Source organism: Corylus avellana, chromosome ca7 (assembly GCF_901000735.1).
Source record: "Corylus avellana chromosome ca7, CavTom2PMs-1.0".
In the NCBI taxonomy this organism is placed as follows: Eukaryota; Viridiplantae; Streptophyta; class Magnoliopsida; order Fagales; family Betulaceae; genus Corylus; species Corylus avellana.
This window is the reverse complement of record NC_081547.1, coordinates 30,044,104-30,058,778: the sequence shown is the minus strand read 5'-3', so window position 1 is coordinate 30,058,778 and position 14,675 is coordinate 30,044,104. Positions and strand designations below refer to the sequence as shown.

Sequence of the window (14,675 nt, the reverse complement as noted above, 5' to 3'; positions counted from 1 at the left end):
AAAAAAACATTTTTTTTTATTAAAAAAAATTAAAAAAAAAAAATTAATATATGTGCCACGTGTCGACGTCTGATTGGTCCACGTGTCCAGTTTAACGGTCAACTAACGGATGGACTAATTTGGTCACTTATCAAAACCACAGGGACCTCCTGTGATAAAAATGAAAACCCAGGGGGGAAAAAATAAAGTTGTGAAACCCTAGGGACCAATTTAGTATTTAACCCTAAATTTAATATGTAATAGTACACCAAATAAGCATTACATACACCGCGTGATATAATAGTATAAGTAAAACTAATGCTCCACTTGGTAGCATAGATCTAAATTCTAATAGAAACACTTTCAGTCTGAATCAATAGAAAGATATTTGTAGCACATTCTGCTAAAGATTTAATTAATATATTCTCTAATTTAATAATGAAAATGCACTTTCTCCACATTCAATGCCAAAGTTATCTATTCCGTCATTCTATTTCTTGTCTTTAACACTACCCTCAATCAAAACTCTATTCTCTCTTACAAGTTGACTGATTCTACATGAAATTAATTTGGCTTCCTAAAGTGGTTCTCATTTTTTTTTCCCTTTTTTTTTCGTATATGGTTTGTTTAACTACTTGCACCATATAGAAAGGTATTTACCACCAAAAAAATAAAGAACCACATATTCAAATATTTAAGAAAAATGGTGTACAAGTTTCTACTCCGAAAGACGAGGTATTCCATCAACTTTAATGGGGTCTTCTAGTTATAAAAACAAGAGGTTATGATTATGCAAATTCTATCTAAGATATAATTAAAACCCACCAATCATAGATGTCAATCAGCGGTGGCAGATCAGCGTAGAAGCTGTCCTTGCTATTCGGTGCAAGCTGAGATGTCGCCCCTGACAGATAATCCCAAATGTCATCCATGCTTACCTCCTGACTATTCGGTGTAAGCTGCTGCTCTTGTGAACTTGCTCCATTAGAAGTAGATGTCACCCCAAGTTCAGATGTGTCTACTCCAGTTTGTGATGCGTCCAATTCAATGAAAGACATAGGGCATTGATTATGATGAAGCATTTGCAAGTATCCTGGACACCGAAGATTTAGTTGGTTGAATAAATGGAGCCAAAAATATTACTCGGAGTTTTTTCATCTATAGGAAAGTAGGTTGCCTGATTTTCATATTGGAATCAGAATGAAAGGCCTTTTCTATTCGACAAGACTATCAAATAAATGAATTATGAACTAAGTATCATTTACAAGTTATACTAATATAAAAAGCATATGTAACCACTTGCACAAACATGGACCAAATGGGCGTGATGACTTTGCAATTAAAGAATATGCAAATGAAAAAAAAAAAAAAAAAAAGTACAGAGAAAAAAAAAATCTCACATGTTTCCAGCATTCAAGGAATGGAAATTGTCAACCACAGGGCTTTCTATCTTGTGAAAGCTGGATGCTCCTTGACTTGTGGAGCTGAAATAAGGTTGATTGGTAACATGGTTTAGAAGCTGTCCATGAGCAGGGTATCCCAATTCCCATAGCAGGATTGTGAAGCACAGGGTCTCCATCTATCACGTGAAAGCTGGATGCTCCTTGACTTGTGGAGTTGAGAAGGTTGACTGGTAACAGGGTTTGGAGGCTGTTCATCAGCAGGGTATCGCATAACAGCATTGTTAATAACATGAAATACGAAAACCAAGCGGCATTAATGACATGCTGAAACAAGTATTACATTGTAATATATTTTAAAAGCTGTTGCCATACATACCGAAAAAATCGGGATTCCTCTCACCATCCTTTCCCATACTGAATTTACAGAAGGAGAAAGAAAAAAGAAGCAAGTATGATCCGCCTAACGGTGCCCAAGAAAGAAGAAAATAATTCATCTATGCCTAAAGACTTCAAAAGGTTAATAATTGGTTACAAAACCAAAGTCAATTGTGGTAGCAATATCCATTGCCTCTCATCTTAATGTAATCCGTTTGCATTATACTGACAAATCAAAAAGAGGAATGACCCAACCATGTTTGACTTGATTTCCTCCGCCAATATATTCTCTTTTCATTGCTAATTTGTTTCAAGCTGTTTGTACATTTTCTGAACTTTGGAACTATGTGATCTTCAGCATATCACGGAGGGTAATTTTCTCATACATTATAGATGGGAGCACCAACACTGGATCGTGCAATTCTAAAAACCAAGAAAGCCATCAAGATGGTCTACAACATCATACTCATACGTTATATGTGGGAGCATCACCACTTATGCGCTTAATAAGAATTCTCACCTCAACATAGATTACAAGCAACTCGATTCAAAATCAACAAAAATAAATAATTCGATGAAGGAATGGCTAGATATAGACTAATAAAAAGTAAGCTTACATTTTCTCGGTATGATCTTTTGATAAAAACATACATATGAGTTAAGATTTCACGTCTTTAATTGCCCAACAGCAGGTTATGTTATTGTTGTCTGCCTTTTCGAAATTTTGACTCTTTGCACTACCACTGTTATCTTGTTGAACGGCCTGCAATTTAACCGTCCAGTCCACTTACGAAAAGGTACACCAGATATCAAATGTTTAAGGTTGTTTTTTGTTTTTTCTGAGCCAAATTTAAGGTACTCGTTTGAGAACTTCAAAGTCTAAATTCGTATGAACTGGAGACAAATATTCATGCGAGCAAAATCATTCAGATATCAATACACAAATTAAATCATGTGATGTGAGCGTTAGATATTTGTAATTTTGTCGCAACCTCGCAATGCTTGGAGAATCATGTTATTTTACCTTAAAACACTTTCATTTCCAATTTGATTGGTCGTACTGGTATGACCATCTCTGGCTGGTCACTACTCTGCGATGAAAGAAGAAGTGCAGTCTGCGAGCTGTAGGCCTGAAAAGATGCGACTGGCGAGGAAGAAGGCGGAAGAGTGATCTGTCGTTTGTCCAACTGCAAAGAACTGAACTGAAGCATCATCGTGCCGCGGAGGGGGTAGGTCAAAACTGAAAAAGTGTACTCCTCATATGGTGAGCCCACTTTTTAATTTGGTCTGGCTTTGGGCTCGTAAATTAATGGGCCGTCTTGAAGATTATTTTTCGGTTCGGGCCTCTCTGTCTCCGCAACCGGGTCACTTGGTTGGATCCGGACCTTTTTCTGAACATCTTGGTCATACTGTTTACACAAACCACCACCTCTCAATATTTTAATTTCTTTCTACCAAAACTTTCAAGTTTGTGATTATTACTGAGAAACGCTTCGCAGGTAAATATCACACAATATGCGGAATTAATAAATATTTAACTATAAGTATATAATTACCAAAATATGTAAAATCAAACACAAGAATTTTGGTAACGAAGATAAAATCTTTTAAAAAATGTTTTAAAAGTAAAATCTCTCCGGGTCAGTCAAACTCAGGAAATCACTATCAGAAAGATATTCAGAGATTACAAACACGATGAACACTTACTACCCGATGTAAGTCCTTGACTCTGTAAGATCGACAAGCCTCCAACTCGTCTCCTCACTCACAATCTCCTTTAATGTGATTCTCATTTATTAGACCCTTCCAATAGACTTCTAAATGAAACTTACAATAATTCTCTAAGAGGAACAATTAAGCTCACAACAAATGTTCTCTCTAAGCATAGCCTCTCACAAAACTTAGGGTGAAACATCGTACATTTCTCTCTATAAAGATGTATTTATATCATTTGCAAAATCCTAGACCTGGGCCCACATAAAATACACAATTTGTACATAAAACATACAAGGCGTCCAGACGGGGCCTTGCGATGGGGATAAAACTAACTTGCTGGAATTCATGTTCGGACGGGCTATCTTCCTGTTCGGACGGGGCCTTGCGTTGGAGATTAAAAAGGCTTGGAACTAATAATTACCACCAAAGGTCTCTCCATACATTCAAGTTTGTTTGGGAGCCCATGGACTGGTACTCCGAGCAAGTGAACCCTATATCCTATGATACTCGAGGCACTTTAGGCCTCGACTTCTCTCTCTCATATTTATGCCCAAAATCTAATGAAATTCGGACCAAAAATTATAGGAAAATCATTTCTCATTAAAACACAACATTTTGATTATTGGCACTCAATTACTTGTGTGCTTTGTCTTTTTCACCCATCCGAATGAGTAAAGGTCAAACATTAACTTTTTACTTTTATTTATATTTTTGGTTTGAAGGTCACCTTTAATAGAAACACTGGTAAACTAGTCTTGAATGCAGACTTGAGATTCTGACCTCTTAAACTTAATTAATTAAGTCAATTAAGAAGCCTTCGTAATTCCTATATTCATAGCGGAACCATTTGGTCCTTGTAGTAGTATTTATTCTTTGGTCCAAAAAGAAGAAAAATGGGAAGGAAAAAAAAGAAAAGAAAAAGATACTTAACGTAGGTTTGGTATAAGGATTAAACTCATGAAATGAAATAATTATTTCTAACTTTGATAAGATTTTTAGCATTTGAGTAGTCATTCCATGAAAAATGAAAATGGTTATTCTTTAACTTAAGGAATAGTCATACAATTTTTTAATTTTTTTTTTCTCTGAATCGGAATGATTATACAAGATTCACAGCGCGCGGACATGATTGGTTGTGGTTTGATTCCCTTAATTGCCAGTAAAAAATTTCTTGTGGATGAGAAGACGAGAAGTCATTCATTTTTGTTGACCGTCGTATGTTGACTTTGCCATGGTCTATGGTTGTTATTATTATTGTTTTTAATTTCTGAGCACATCGTGGTCTATATATTGTTAACTCCATGCCCTTCAGATCTCCCAATCTTTGACCTAGTATTTCTTATTTGCATACATATAATTACAAAGGAGAAAGAAGAATGAGTTGAATATAACATTTATTGTAATGTTAATTAATTTTCACAATAGTTTCATATCCTTGTATTTTAAAAAAACAAAAGAAAAGTCACTTAAACACATATATAATATATAAGTTGAATATAATAAATAAATGTAAAAAAAAAATACAACATTGTGCTTGTCAAATTCACTGGTTATATCAAGTGTTGATTACCTTATTTAAAACTATGATTAGAAGCTAGTTTAGTAGTTTGAAATGGTGGACCGGGAGTATCGAATTAGTACTTGGGAGGATTGTTATGTTTCAAGATTAAACGAGATCTGATAACTTATTTATGTTATGTTATTTGATCTGCTTATGTTGTCGGTTAATATGTAAAAAGGAATTAATAAAGAAGAAAAGGGTAAAGGGGATGGAACCAAAAATTCATCAAGTTTGGTCAAGAAAAGCATTAAATAAATGAGAGGTTGTCGTGGAGAGTGGGGTTAGAGAATGGAGGAATGATGAGTACTGTTCGTTCGTCTTGGGCCTTAATTGGCACTTTCTTTGAAAAAAAGGGTTGGATTTAATTAAGATTACAATCGATCGAGAAGAAAAAAAATAATGTGATAAGCATTTATTTTTTTTTTAATAAATAAATGAAGAGTAAAACAAAGTAGCGAGTGGCTTGTAACAGAGCCATCTGTCAGGCACCAGCTGGCCAGGGTGCCCACCACACCACCATTGACCCAATTCCCCAGTCAATGCAGGAATGGGTGTATTATCAATTATGGGATTTGGTTTGGTTAATGGGTGGACCACACTTCACAAATGATAGGTTGATAATAATCAGGATGATTATTTATGGCCGCACGCTAAAATCATAAGTCGTAACAAGAAAATTAGAGTTGACTATGGAGGTTAAAAAAGCACTGTTGCAGACATAAAACAAACGTAAATTAGTAACGGTCGGGGCAGGGCAGGGAGGCGAGACTCGAGAGCGCGTTGCCGGTTGCCACACGTACAATAGATAGAGGGAGAATAGTCGTACACGTAGGATGACACGTCGTTCGCGCTTTGAATGGCATCGGCGCCTCACTCCCCCTGGCTTCTTTTAAGTCCTTCACCTTCCCGTCTCTCTCTCTCTCTCTCTCTCTCTGGTGTGAAACAAATACAGAGAGAGTAGGGACTTTAGATAGCTTCTTTTACTTTTCTTCTCTTTAATATTCTTCTTCTTTTTTTTTGGGAGGGTCGGGGGTTTGACTGTAAAACCTTTCCAAACACGATATGTGAAAGAAGAAGAAGAAGAAGAAGAAGAAGAAGAAGGAATTCGTAGAACAGAGGTCGTCAACTTTGCGGGAAAGAATAAAATTCTTTCAAATTTTCCAATTCGCTCTCTTTCCTAACAGGTTCGTGTTCATTTCCCGTTCCCTCACCTCCACATACATTATAGAATATAGACCCTCCCTTCCCCTTCTTTGTTATCATTACATTAAATCAATTACAAGTAGCATACACACAATCTCTGGATCTTATATATCTATCTCCCAATCTCAAGGTATGTGCTTTATCAACTGTAATTGGACCCGATCTCACCTGCTTTCCTTTGTAATCAATTTTCCAATTTTGCAGATTCTTACTTTTTCTTCTTTTCTAATTTTCGCGTTACATTGTTATGCAATTGACTCATTCTTCTTAGAATCTCATATTTGTTAGTTCAACTCCTTAATTGCTCATGATGATCTATACTTCCTTATAACTTGATCCAGCATTTTCCAACTTGGTACATTTAAAAATTACCCATTTCTGTAGCAGTAGCATTCAATTTCAATTTTGTTTGCGTTTCACTCCACCTCCTGCATATCTTAAGCAACTGTCTCAGGTGTATTTATTCAATTTGTTACATCCTATATTAATATTTAACATGTATAGATCCTCTTTCTTTTTTTCTTTTTTCTTTTTTTTGCCAAATTTTGCTGGTATACTCCTACTTTCCTCGCTTTACTGTACAGGTTGACCTTACTGAATCAATTTATCTCGAGTTTAAGTTCCTGGGTCCTCTTCGTTCTTTATGTTTAATTTCATTGCAGCCCTTTTCATCCACAACTTCCCTGTATTTTGGGTGTCTGTTCAAATTTTTCTTTAAAGAAACATAAGACTTTTAAATGCTAGCAAATGCAAGTCCATCCCATCTACTTCTTGATGGAAAACTTTAACAGGTCACAGAGGTCAAGCTAATTCCAAATGCAATTAGCAGTAAAGTGATTTTTTTTTAATCCAAATCTGATTTAGGAGGCAAAATTGACTCTGACAATGGCATTGCTGCATCTGCTTGAACTTCCACCAGGAATTAAAGTTCAGCTTCCCAGGTTACTTGAGTTAGTTTTTTATGCCTAGAAATCTTTGGGACGATCATTGACCCAAGAGATTATGAGTTAAAACATGATCAAATCTCTAATGGTTTACTAAGTTAGTATGATTGGGCAACTTCATCAAAGACAATTGAAAACCACAACCTTTCGATATGGCTTCTGCTAATATTAAGTCATCTGTAGAATTTTCTTTGCTCTTCATTGTCCCACAATTTGCAATTACGAAATCTGTCATTCATACATTTATCTGATGTTTGTGTATATCTTTGTTTCTATCTGAATGCAGATGGTGAGAGCCTCATAGTATTTCAACAAAAAGTTTCTTGGATGAATCTGGTATTTAATATTTAATTTTCTGTCAAAGTGGGTGTTGGAAGCCTACTCTTTTGTTGATCACGACCACATATCTGGACCAAGATGACCAGTGGGTTGACTACTAAAGTTCGACTGGTTAGATGCCCCAAATGTCGTCAGGTTCTTCCAGAGTTGCCAGTCTATACTCTATTCAAGTGCGGTGGATGTGACACAATTCTCCAAGGTAACAATCTAAAAGATTTAAGAACAAGATAGATAAACTCTGAGAATACAGATTAGTTTATGGTTGCGTGACAGGTGCAGGGAGTAGACATAATCAATTCAGGAAATCTCTAAAACTTAAGATGTGGGCTTAGGATGATTATAATCATCTACCATCTCAACCTCATGTAAAATTTGTAAACTATTTTATTGAATGAAAATAAGCTAACAGACATTGTATTCTCCTTGTATTGGAATTGTTTTCAATACAATAGTGTGTTATTCCCCATTGTTTGGACCCCTTACTACTACTGCTTTCTTTTGATGGACCATCTTTACTATCTTCAGGTTTGACCATCACGTTCATCCATTTTATCTGCTTTCTACAGATAATCTTGCTACCTTTAAAGTTTTATATTAATTTTTTAAATCCTCTTCCTGCGTGCAGCAAAAAATCGAAAAAATCATGTGAAAAGCAGGGAAATTGGCTTACATGAAACAGATGCTACTCAGACTAATGCATTGGGTATTGTTACTGAAGATGATGTGAAAAGCAGGGAAATTGGCTTACATGAAACAGATGCTGCTCAGACTAATGCATTGGGTATTGTTACTGAAGATAAAGAATCTAGCTACTCTAGTCACAAAGATATTCTTCCTTCCTCGGGTGAATGTTCTTCGGACCAAAACAATGAGAGGGATCAAAGACAATCTGGGGATGGCAATAGTGAGCAGCTTGGGGTTTCCGAGGAAGTGCGTTTGTCAGCTGAGCTTGTTCCTCGTGGGAATGAAGAGTCATCACCAACGGCAGGAGCAAATTCAGAAGTAAAGGAAAATGGTGAGGGCTTACCATTGGCCGGAGAAAACTTAGAAGTAGGTATCAATGAAGGTGATTCTAATTTCAGAAGCTTGAATACTGACAATATAGTGGCTACAACGGGGAGTACTTCTATTGTTACTCATCACGAGCCAGCAAGGGAAAGCATTTCACCAGAAACCCTTAAATCTTCTCCTAATGAACAGTTAGAGCAACCTCAGAAAAATTATCGTGTATTTGACCGGGTAAGGTCCACAGATACGATAGAAACCGCAGAGTTTGCCAATCCCAGCTCTGAGCTCAGCGGTAGATTTGGAGAGATGTCTAAATCCCCAACAACAAGAAGTTACTATGCCTATGAGGGCAGTGTATCTTCTTATGATGGGACGGATGACCAATTCCCTGAACATCAGATGCGTTCATCTAGGCGTAATGATAAGGTTGCAAACTCCATTCTTTCTGAAGAAAGGCAAAAAAAGGACAAATTTCTGCTGAACAGCATGATGGACCGGAAGCATCTTGTCAGTAAAGTAGTTTTGTCACCCACTAAGAAGTATTCAGCCAATAAACGCAACAAAATGCATCAAGATGAATTGCTGGAACCCACAACCCATGGCCGCCCAGAAAGAAACTGGAGGAGACACGAGAGAGACAATTATCCATCTAGGGTGCCTTTCTATGGAATGGGTTCCCTTGCTGGCTATGAAGATGTTGGACCTTCAAATCAAGTGCATAATCAGTTCCACCGCAATACAAGCTTTCAATCATCAGACAGGTCTGATTACCTTGAACAGGACAAGACGAAATTGCTGCAAATTGTTTCTGAATTGCAGGATGAAATTAACAAAAGATGCTATCTGAATGGAAGGGTTTCCACTTGGGAGGAAAAGCATATTCCAGCTTACTATGATCATGAGGCACCTGAGGGGGCATTTCGCAATGACTTAATTAATCCTAGGTTTCCTGGAAGAGGCAGGCCGGGAAGCAGCTGGCTCCAGCAGCACAATTTCTCGCACATACCTTTCTCAGGGGAGACAACATGCAGTAGACATGAAGCTCATCACTCTTGTCTCCATTGCCATCTCCAGGACTGGCAGTGCTCAGCACAGTTGCCTCCTCCGTCCACCCTTTTCCATAATAAAGGGTTATGCAGGCTCCATGCTGGTAACAATTTTTACAACTCTTTGCCTTCAAGTCCCCAACGGTATGTGAACTCTGAGTTCCCCATACACACTCACGAAACAAAGTCTGAAGAGCAGAGGCATAAAGACCATGAGGTGAAGAAATATCATTTGGCTAAGCGACATTTCCGACCTATAGCAGGTGGTGCCCCTTTCATAACTTGCTATAATTGCTCCAGCCCACTGCAGCTACCTGCAGATTTTCTTCTCTTTAGAAAGAGATTTCATCAGCTAAGGTGCGGTGCTTGTTCAGAGCTGCTCAAGTTTTCACTTCAGAACAGAACCCATTTAGTTCCATTTGCACCCATTGCCATGGACCCTCCACCAAGTGAGGTCGATGACTATAGTGATGCTATTAATGGGAGGTTGGTCTCAGCATCTCACGTCAATGCCTCTCCATATGCGGATCCTGTGTCATGTTCTGATGATTACGGGCTCTCCTACTCCACTGAAGGAGATCCTCTTCCCTCGTTTTTCCATGCCCTCCAAGGCAATGTAGCTGAAACAAACATGTCGTCCGATCCTTTCAAGCCTGTGGGTGCGAGACAGGAGTCTGTTTTGAAGCAGTCCCATAACAAACATAAGAATTTCGTGGGAAGGTATGAATCAGCTGGACCTTCCTCCAATTCGTCCAATGCAGAGATACCATCCTCCTCAGAAATTGAGCCTAGATCAAGCTCCCCACTTCATCGGCTCATGGGTTATTCTTCACCGAGCCAGGTCATAAATGGGCTTGGGCCTTCTGGCACAGGAGCAAGGTCAATGAGATGAGGGATGTTGCGACAGTTGTGGGGAATACGCTAAAAATGGAAACAGTATTGTAGTACCCATTTCTTGGAGGGTGAAGCATTGAGGAGTCTGAGGTTGATTTGTTTTCTCACTACGTGTTACTTGGTGATTTAATATGAAAGAAGATTCATAGATTCATCCCTTTGCTCTGAAAGTATATAGAAATAGAAACCAACGGTTTTGATTGTTGTATATGTAGATATTTACACAGATTTCTATTTAAATTTGTTTATTTGTGTATATTATAGATTTATAGTTGACCGTGTGTAATGAGTGTTCAAACTTCTTATCTCTATTCAGTGTTTGATTTTCGATTATCATATCACAGAGAGATACGTGACATTGATTCTGGTACAAATAAGGTATTAAAGAGATGGATTCTCAAGTGTTATTTACTATTTTCTTTTATTCTACGTTGCCTTCTTTTTATCAAGGTTGCACCTTGCCTCCTAAATGTTTCAGTTTCAATACCCTCCCTCAAGTTTGCTTCTCTAGAACATGAAACAAAGTTATGGTTGAGGCCTGCAATGTTTAGCCGATGTCGGTCTGGCAGAGACCTTTCTAGGAACTGCCCACTCTGTCTGGTTTCACAATCAACAGACCATGATTGAAGGAAAAAGATTGCCTTTGATCCGAAGGAACAAATGATTTCGAGTATTCTAAGTATTGGGTCTCTGAAAATCATAATATGACGATGAAAACAAAGGCTCAAATTAAAAATATCCTTTTCCTCTTCTTAACGAGCCCCCAAAACATAACAGGTCAGGCTTATTGGTCACGCATATAGTCACCGGCAGAACAGTCAATCAGCCATTGCTGTTGCACCTGAAAAGTATATGGTAGGAGTGTGATAGATCATTCTAGCAATACAATGATGAAGCAATACGTTGCTGCTGCAAATGAAAAGTCGTTGGGATTGTTAGACGAGGTGGTAATGAAAGCCACGTACTTGGTGATCTAATATACATTGAAAATCCTCAGGCAAGACGAAGAAGAAAGAGGATGTCATCAACCCAGCTGGAGAAAGCTAAGTTATGGACCGTTCTCCAAAAATCCGGAACAACGCAATGAAATGAGACTAGTTGGTTAAAGACAAGGCTACAGTAGAAAAGTTCATACAATCATCAGATGCAGAAAGCACCAGGAATAGAGAGAGAGAGAGAGAGGAACAAATTAATGCTCATACAGCAGAAATAACAAATCATTGCGAGTGCAAATATTTTCCTTCTTAGTATTTCTATCGGGTGTGTATAATTCCAACTCTGTACTGCTAGCCATATCTACAAAAGTAAAAACAAAAATAAAGCCTTTGACCTAGGAGGATGTATATCTATATAAGGGTGATTCACTTGAAACTGTCTCCATATTTGCTTCTTCGATTCGAAACAATGGAGATCCTCTGGTCTTGAAGCATATTCAAGTTGGGAGCCAACAACCGGGTGTACCGGTCAAAATACAGAAGCTGCTTCATGAGAAGTGCAAATTCACGAGGAAATCTCAATCCATATGATTCACTAACCCGAACCTGTGGAACAGTAAAAAATATAAAACGGTTTAAAACTAGTGATTACCATTTCGCAGACCCAAGGATATAGTCACCTACCAATTCAAGAAATTCCTCAACGTTTTTAGTCTTACTTTATGCTTTTTACCATTTTAATGTATATATTTATTTGCTGGCACCACTTCATTTAGATGGTCAGGAAGAGTGGAACACTACATCTAAATCTGTGGTGGTCAGGAAGAGTGGAACACTACATCTAAATCTGTGGTGTTTCCACAGTCCTGTAGGCAGCCAATAATTTGTTATATCGATATTAATATTCATTAGTGAAGAGCTAGCATAGCACCTACTAAAACCAATAAAGTTGCTGGCTAACATGCCTAAATAACAGCCGTTTGTATTGAACAATATATTGTAGAACAACTTACCACATCAAGAAAGAGTGCATTCATTTGCCTCTCATCAACAACTAGATTAGCAGAGACAGCAGTTTCCCCTGTTGTTGTCCCCCTGGCTGTTGCTACAACTATTTCTGTATCCAAATCCTGCCAAAAAAAAATTATTCTGGACATAAATGTGTTGGCCAAGCAGGTTCTAGCCAAAAAACTCATGATCATAGAACGTCAGTTGTACATTTTAAATTATTAATCATCCAACCGTGGAATCACTTATACTTGGCCAAGGAAACCTCTTACAGTTCATATTCTTTCACCATATAATAACAATAAACAACATCCACAATAACAACAACAACAACAATATCCATAATAATCATTTTTTGATAAGCAATAAAGCTTTATAAGAAAAAAAGGAACAAGTTTATCTTTTGCCTTGAATTCCCCTCTTTCCCCCATCATCAAATTAAACTATCTCAGGCTTCACATTAAGCGCCACAAACTTTGAATATGGAACAAAAAATTATTACAGAATAACTACTTAACCTACGGCCCTTAACTCATTTACTTCATAGAGCTATAAAGTCATGGCATTCTTAAACATAACAGTTAGTTTTGGGAAAAAAAATCAATAGATATCAACTGCATAGGTAGACAGTTCTTGCCTGAATTGATGAAAATATCTTTTCCAAGTCTCTTGCAAATGCCCTAGAATCAATATCCGTGTTTGTAGCCCCCATTTCAATCAAGGCAGATGCCATTGACTCATACTCTTCAGTTGAAATAGATGCCAAAAATACTTCCATAGCAGCCCATGTTTTTGGGGATATACGCCCAACAATTCCTGTAATTTAAATGTATTCTGTGTTACATGCAAGAATGCTTTCATGTACAAATACTCAATGTTAATAATGACAACAGAATTAGTTCACAAGCATATGAATTGTCATTTTATATGATGGAAACTAAGAAAATAACACAGAAATTAATAGCCACTTTTGTTAATGGAGAGTACAAGAAAATCAGGAAGAGAATTAGTCACCTGAAGTGAGGGCAAGAGCTACAATTTTCTCAAACCAAATCCTAGTTACAAATATAAAGTACTCAGAAATCATTGTTTTGGCAAGGCTAATGTGACAATGCTTCAAGCCTCCTCTGGAATCAGCTGCCTCCAGGGGGCGGATGCGCTTAAATATCCCCTTTTGTGGGTTGGGTAGGCTGGAATTAGTCACCTTGCCTTTATGCTCCATTAAATATTAACTAGTGTATGTTTTTTCTAGAAATGGAATAAATTAATTTGTAACTCCCATATTACTTAATATTTCATTAAATGTGCTAACATATCATCCAAGGGGATATCGCAACCTTGACAATGGGAATTTTATGGAAAAGGTCACGAGTTCCAGTTTGAAAGTATATAGTGTAAAAAAGTTTATAAACTAGAAATATATCTGCTGATAATCAATAGATAAACCACATTGTTGATAAAAACATCAGGTTTAAAACCATAAGAAAGTTAAGTGTCGATGCTTAGTATCCTCCTAATTTGGTACTTGGCCAATCCCAATCCCAGAGAAAGGAGGAGCATTGTGGTGGTTAATGGCTAACGTAAGACTTATTTGCTTTATACGAATAACATGTCTGTAAAGTGAGCATAAGGAATGAGAACATCAAAAGGGATGAGGGTAATGCTTACAAAGATAAGATAAGGAATTAAAATCTGTTCTAACTTAGAGGTGACTCCTAAAAGATAAAGGGGTGCCACTTAAGATGGTTTGACCGGTAAATGTGCCAGTGAAGTGAGTAATGTAAAAACATACTAAGACTTTGGTCCTACCATACATAATATCCTAAAAGATCACAGCTAAAACTAAATCATAAATTAAAACCCATAATAAGAGATAAATGCTTACCAAAATCAAGAAACCCAATACGGCCATCACGTAACAACCACAAATTGCCTGCATGCACATCTGCATGGAAGGATTCACAGGCAAGCAAACTACCAAACCTGTATTAACATTTCATCAAAAAATTGATGTTTTAACACCTGGACTGAAATAAACATCAACCTTGCAAGCACATGCATGAAAATTAAGAGATTGGTCCTACCATACATTAAGGGCAGTTATGAGACTAGCCTCTGGACTAGAAACCAGCGAACTTATAGACTCTAGATCAGTAAGAGGAACTCCATAAAGCCTCTGCATTGTCAGAACTCGTCGGGTGCTGCAGTGGTGATACACTTTTGGAGCTGTAGCCTGCCTTGTCAGTCCCATGGTTTCTAAATAT

General features: G+C 37.4%; 2 protein-coding genes and 1 long non-coding RNA gene across 3 annotated transcripts; 1 reads left to right on the top strand and 2 right to left on the bottom strand.

Moving 5' to 3' along the window:
• Nucleotides 1–384: 384 nt before the first annotated feature.
• LOC132188573 (uncharacterized) lies at nt 385–2,973 on the bottom strand. The gene is made up of 3 exons (XR_009440896.1): nt 2,782–2,973; nt 1,380–1,629; nt 385–1,072 (listed from the first exon to the last, which is right to left on the bottom strand). It is a non-coding gene; the product is annotated as an uncharacterized LOC132188573 (long non-coding RNA).
• Nucleotides 2,974–5,971: 2,998 nt separating this feature from the next.
• Nucleotides 5,972–10,849, top strand: LOC132186060 (protein ENHANCED DISEASE RESISTANCE 4-like). Its single transcript, XM_059599836.1, has 3 exons — nt 5,972–6,218; nt 7,468–7,719; nt 8,146–10,849. Exons 2-3 carry the CDS (start codon nt 7,599–7,601, stop codon nt 10,464–10,466), a joined length of 2,442 nt encoding a protein of 813 aa, XP_059455819.1. The 5' UTR covers nt 5,972–6,218; nt 7,468–7,598; the 3' UTR covers nt 10,467–10,849.
• Nucleotides 10,850–11,637: 788 nt separating this feature from the next.
• On the bottom strand, nt 11,638–14,671 carry LOC132188149 (uncharacterized aarF domain-containing protein kinase At5g05200, chloroplastic-like; the record flags this gene model as incomplete). Its single annotated transcript, XM_059602550.1, has 5 exons — nt 11,638–12,009; nt 12,417–12,533; nt 13,049–13,227; nt 14,297–14,394; nt 14,496–14,671. Coding segments are annotated over 5 exons (750 nt in total), but the record flags the coding sequence as incomplete, so codon positions are not given.
• Nucleotides 14,672–14,675: the final 4 nt, after the last annotated feature.

What these genes read in the sequence shown, in the direction of transcription:
- LOC132186060 (XM_059599836.1), top strand. Translation starts at nt 7,599, where the DNA reads ATGACCAGTGGGTTGACTACTAAAGTTCGACTGGTTAGATGCCCCAAA. An exon ending in ATGTGACACAATTCTCCAAG is followed by an intron (nt 7,720 to 8,145) that starts GTAACAATCTAA and finishes TCCTGCGTGCAG; the next exon opens with CAAAAAATCGAAAAAATCAT.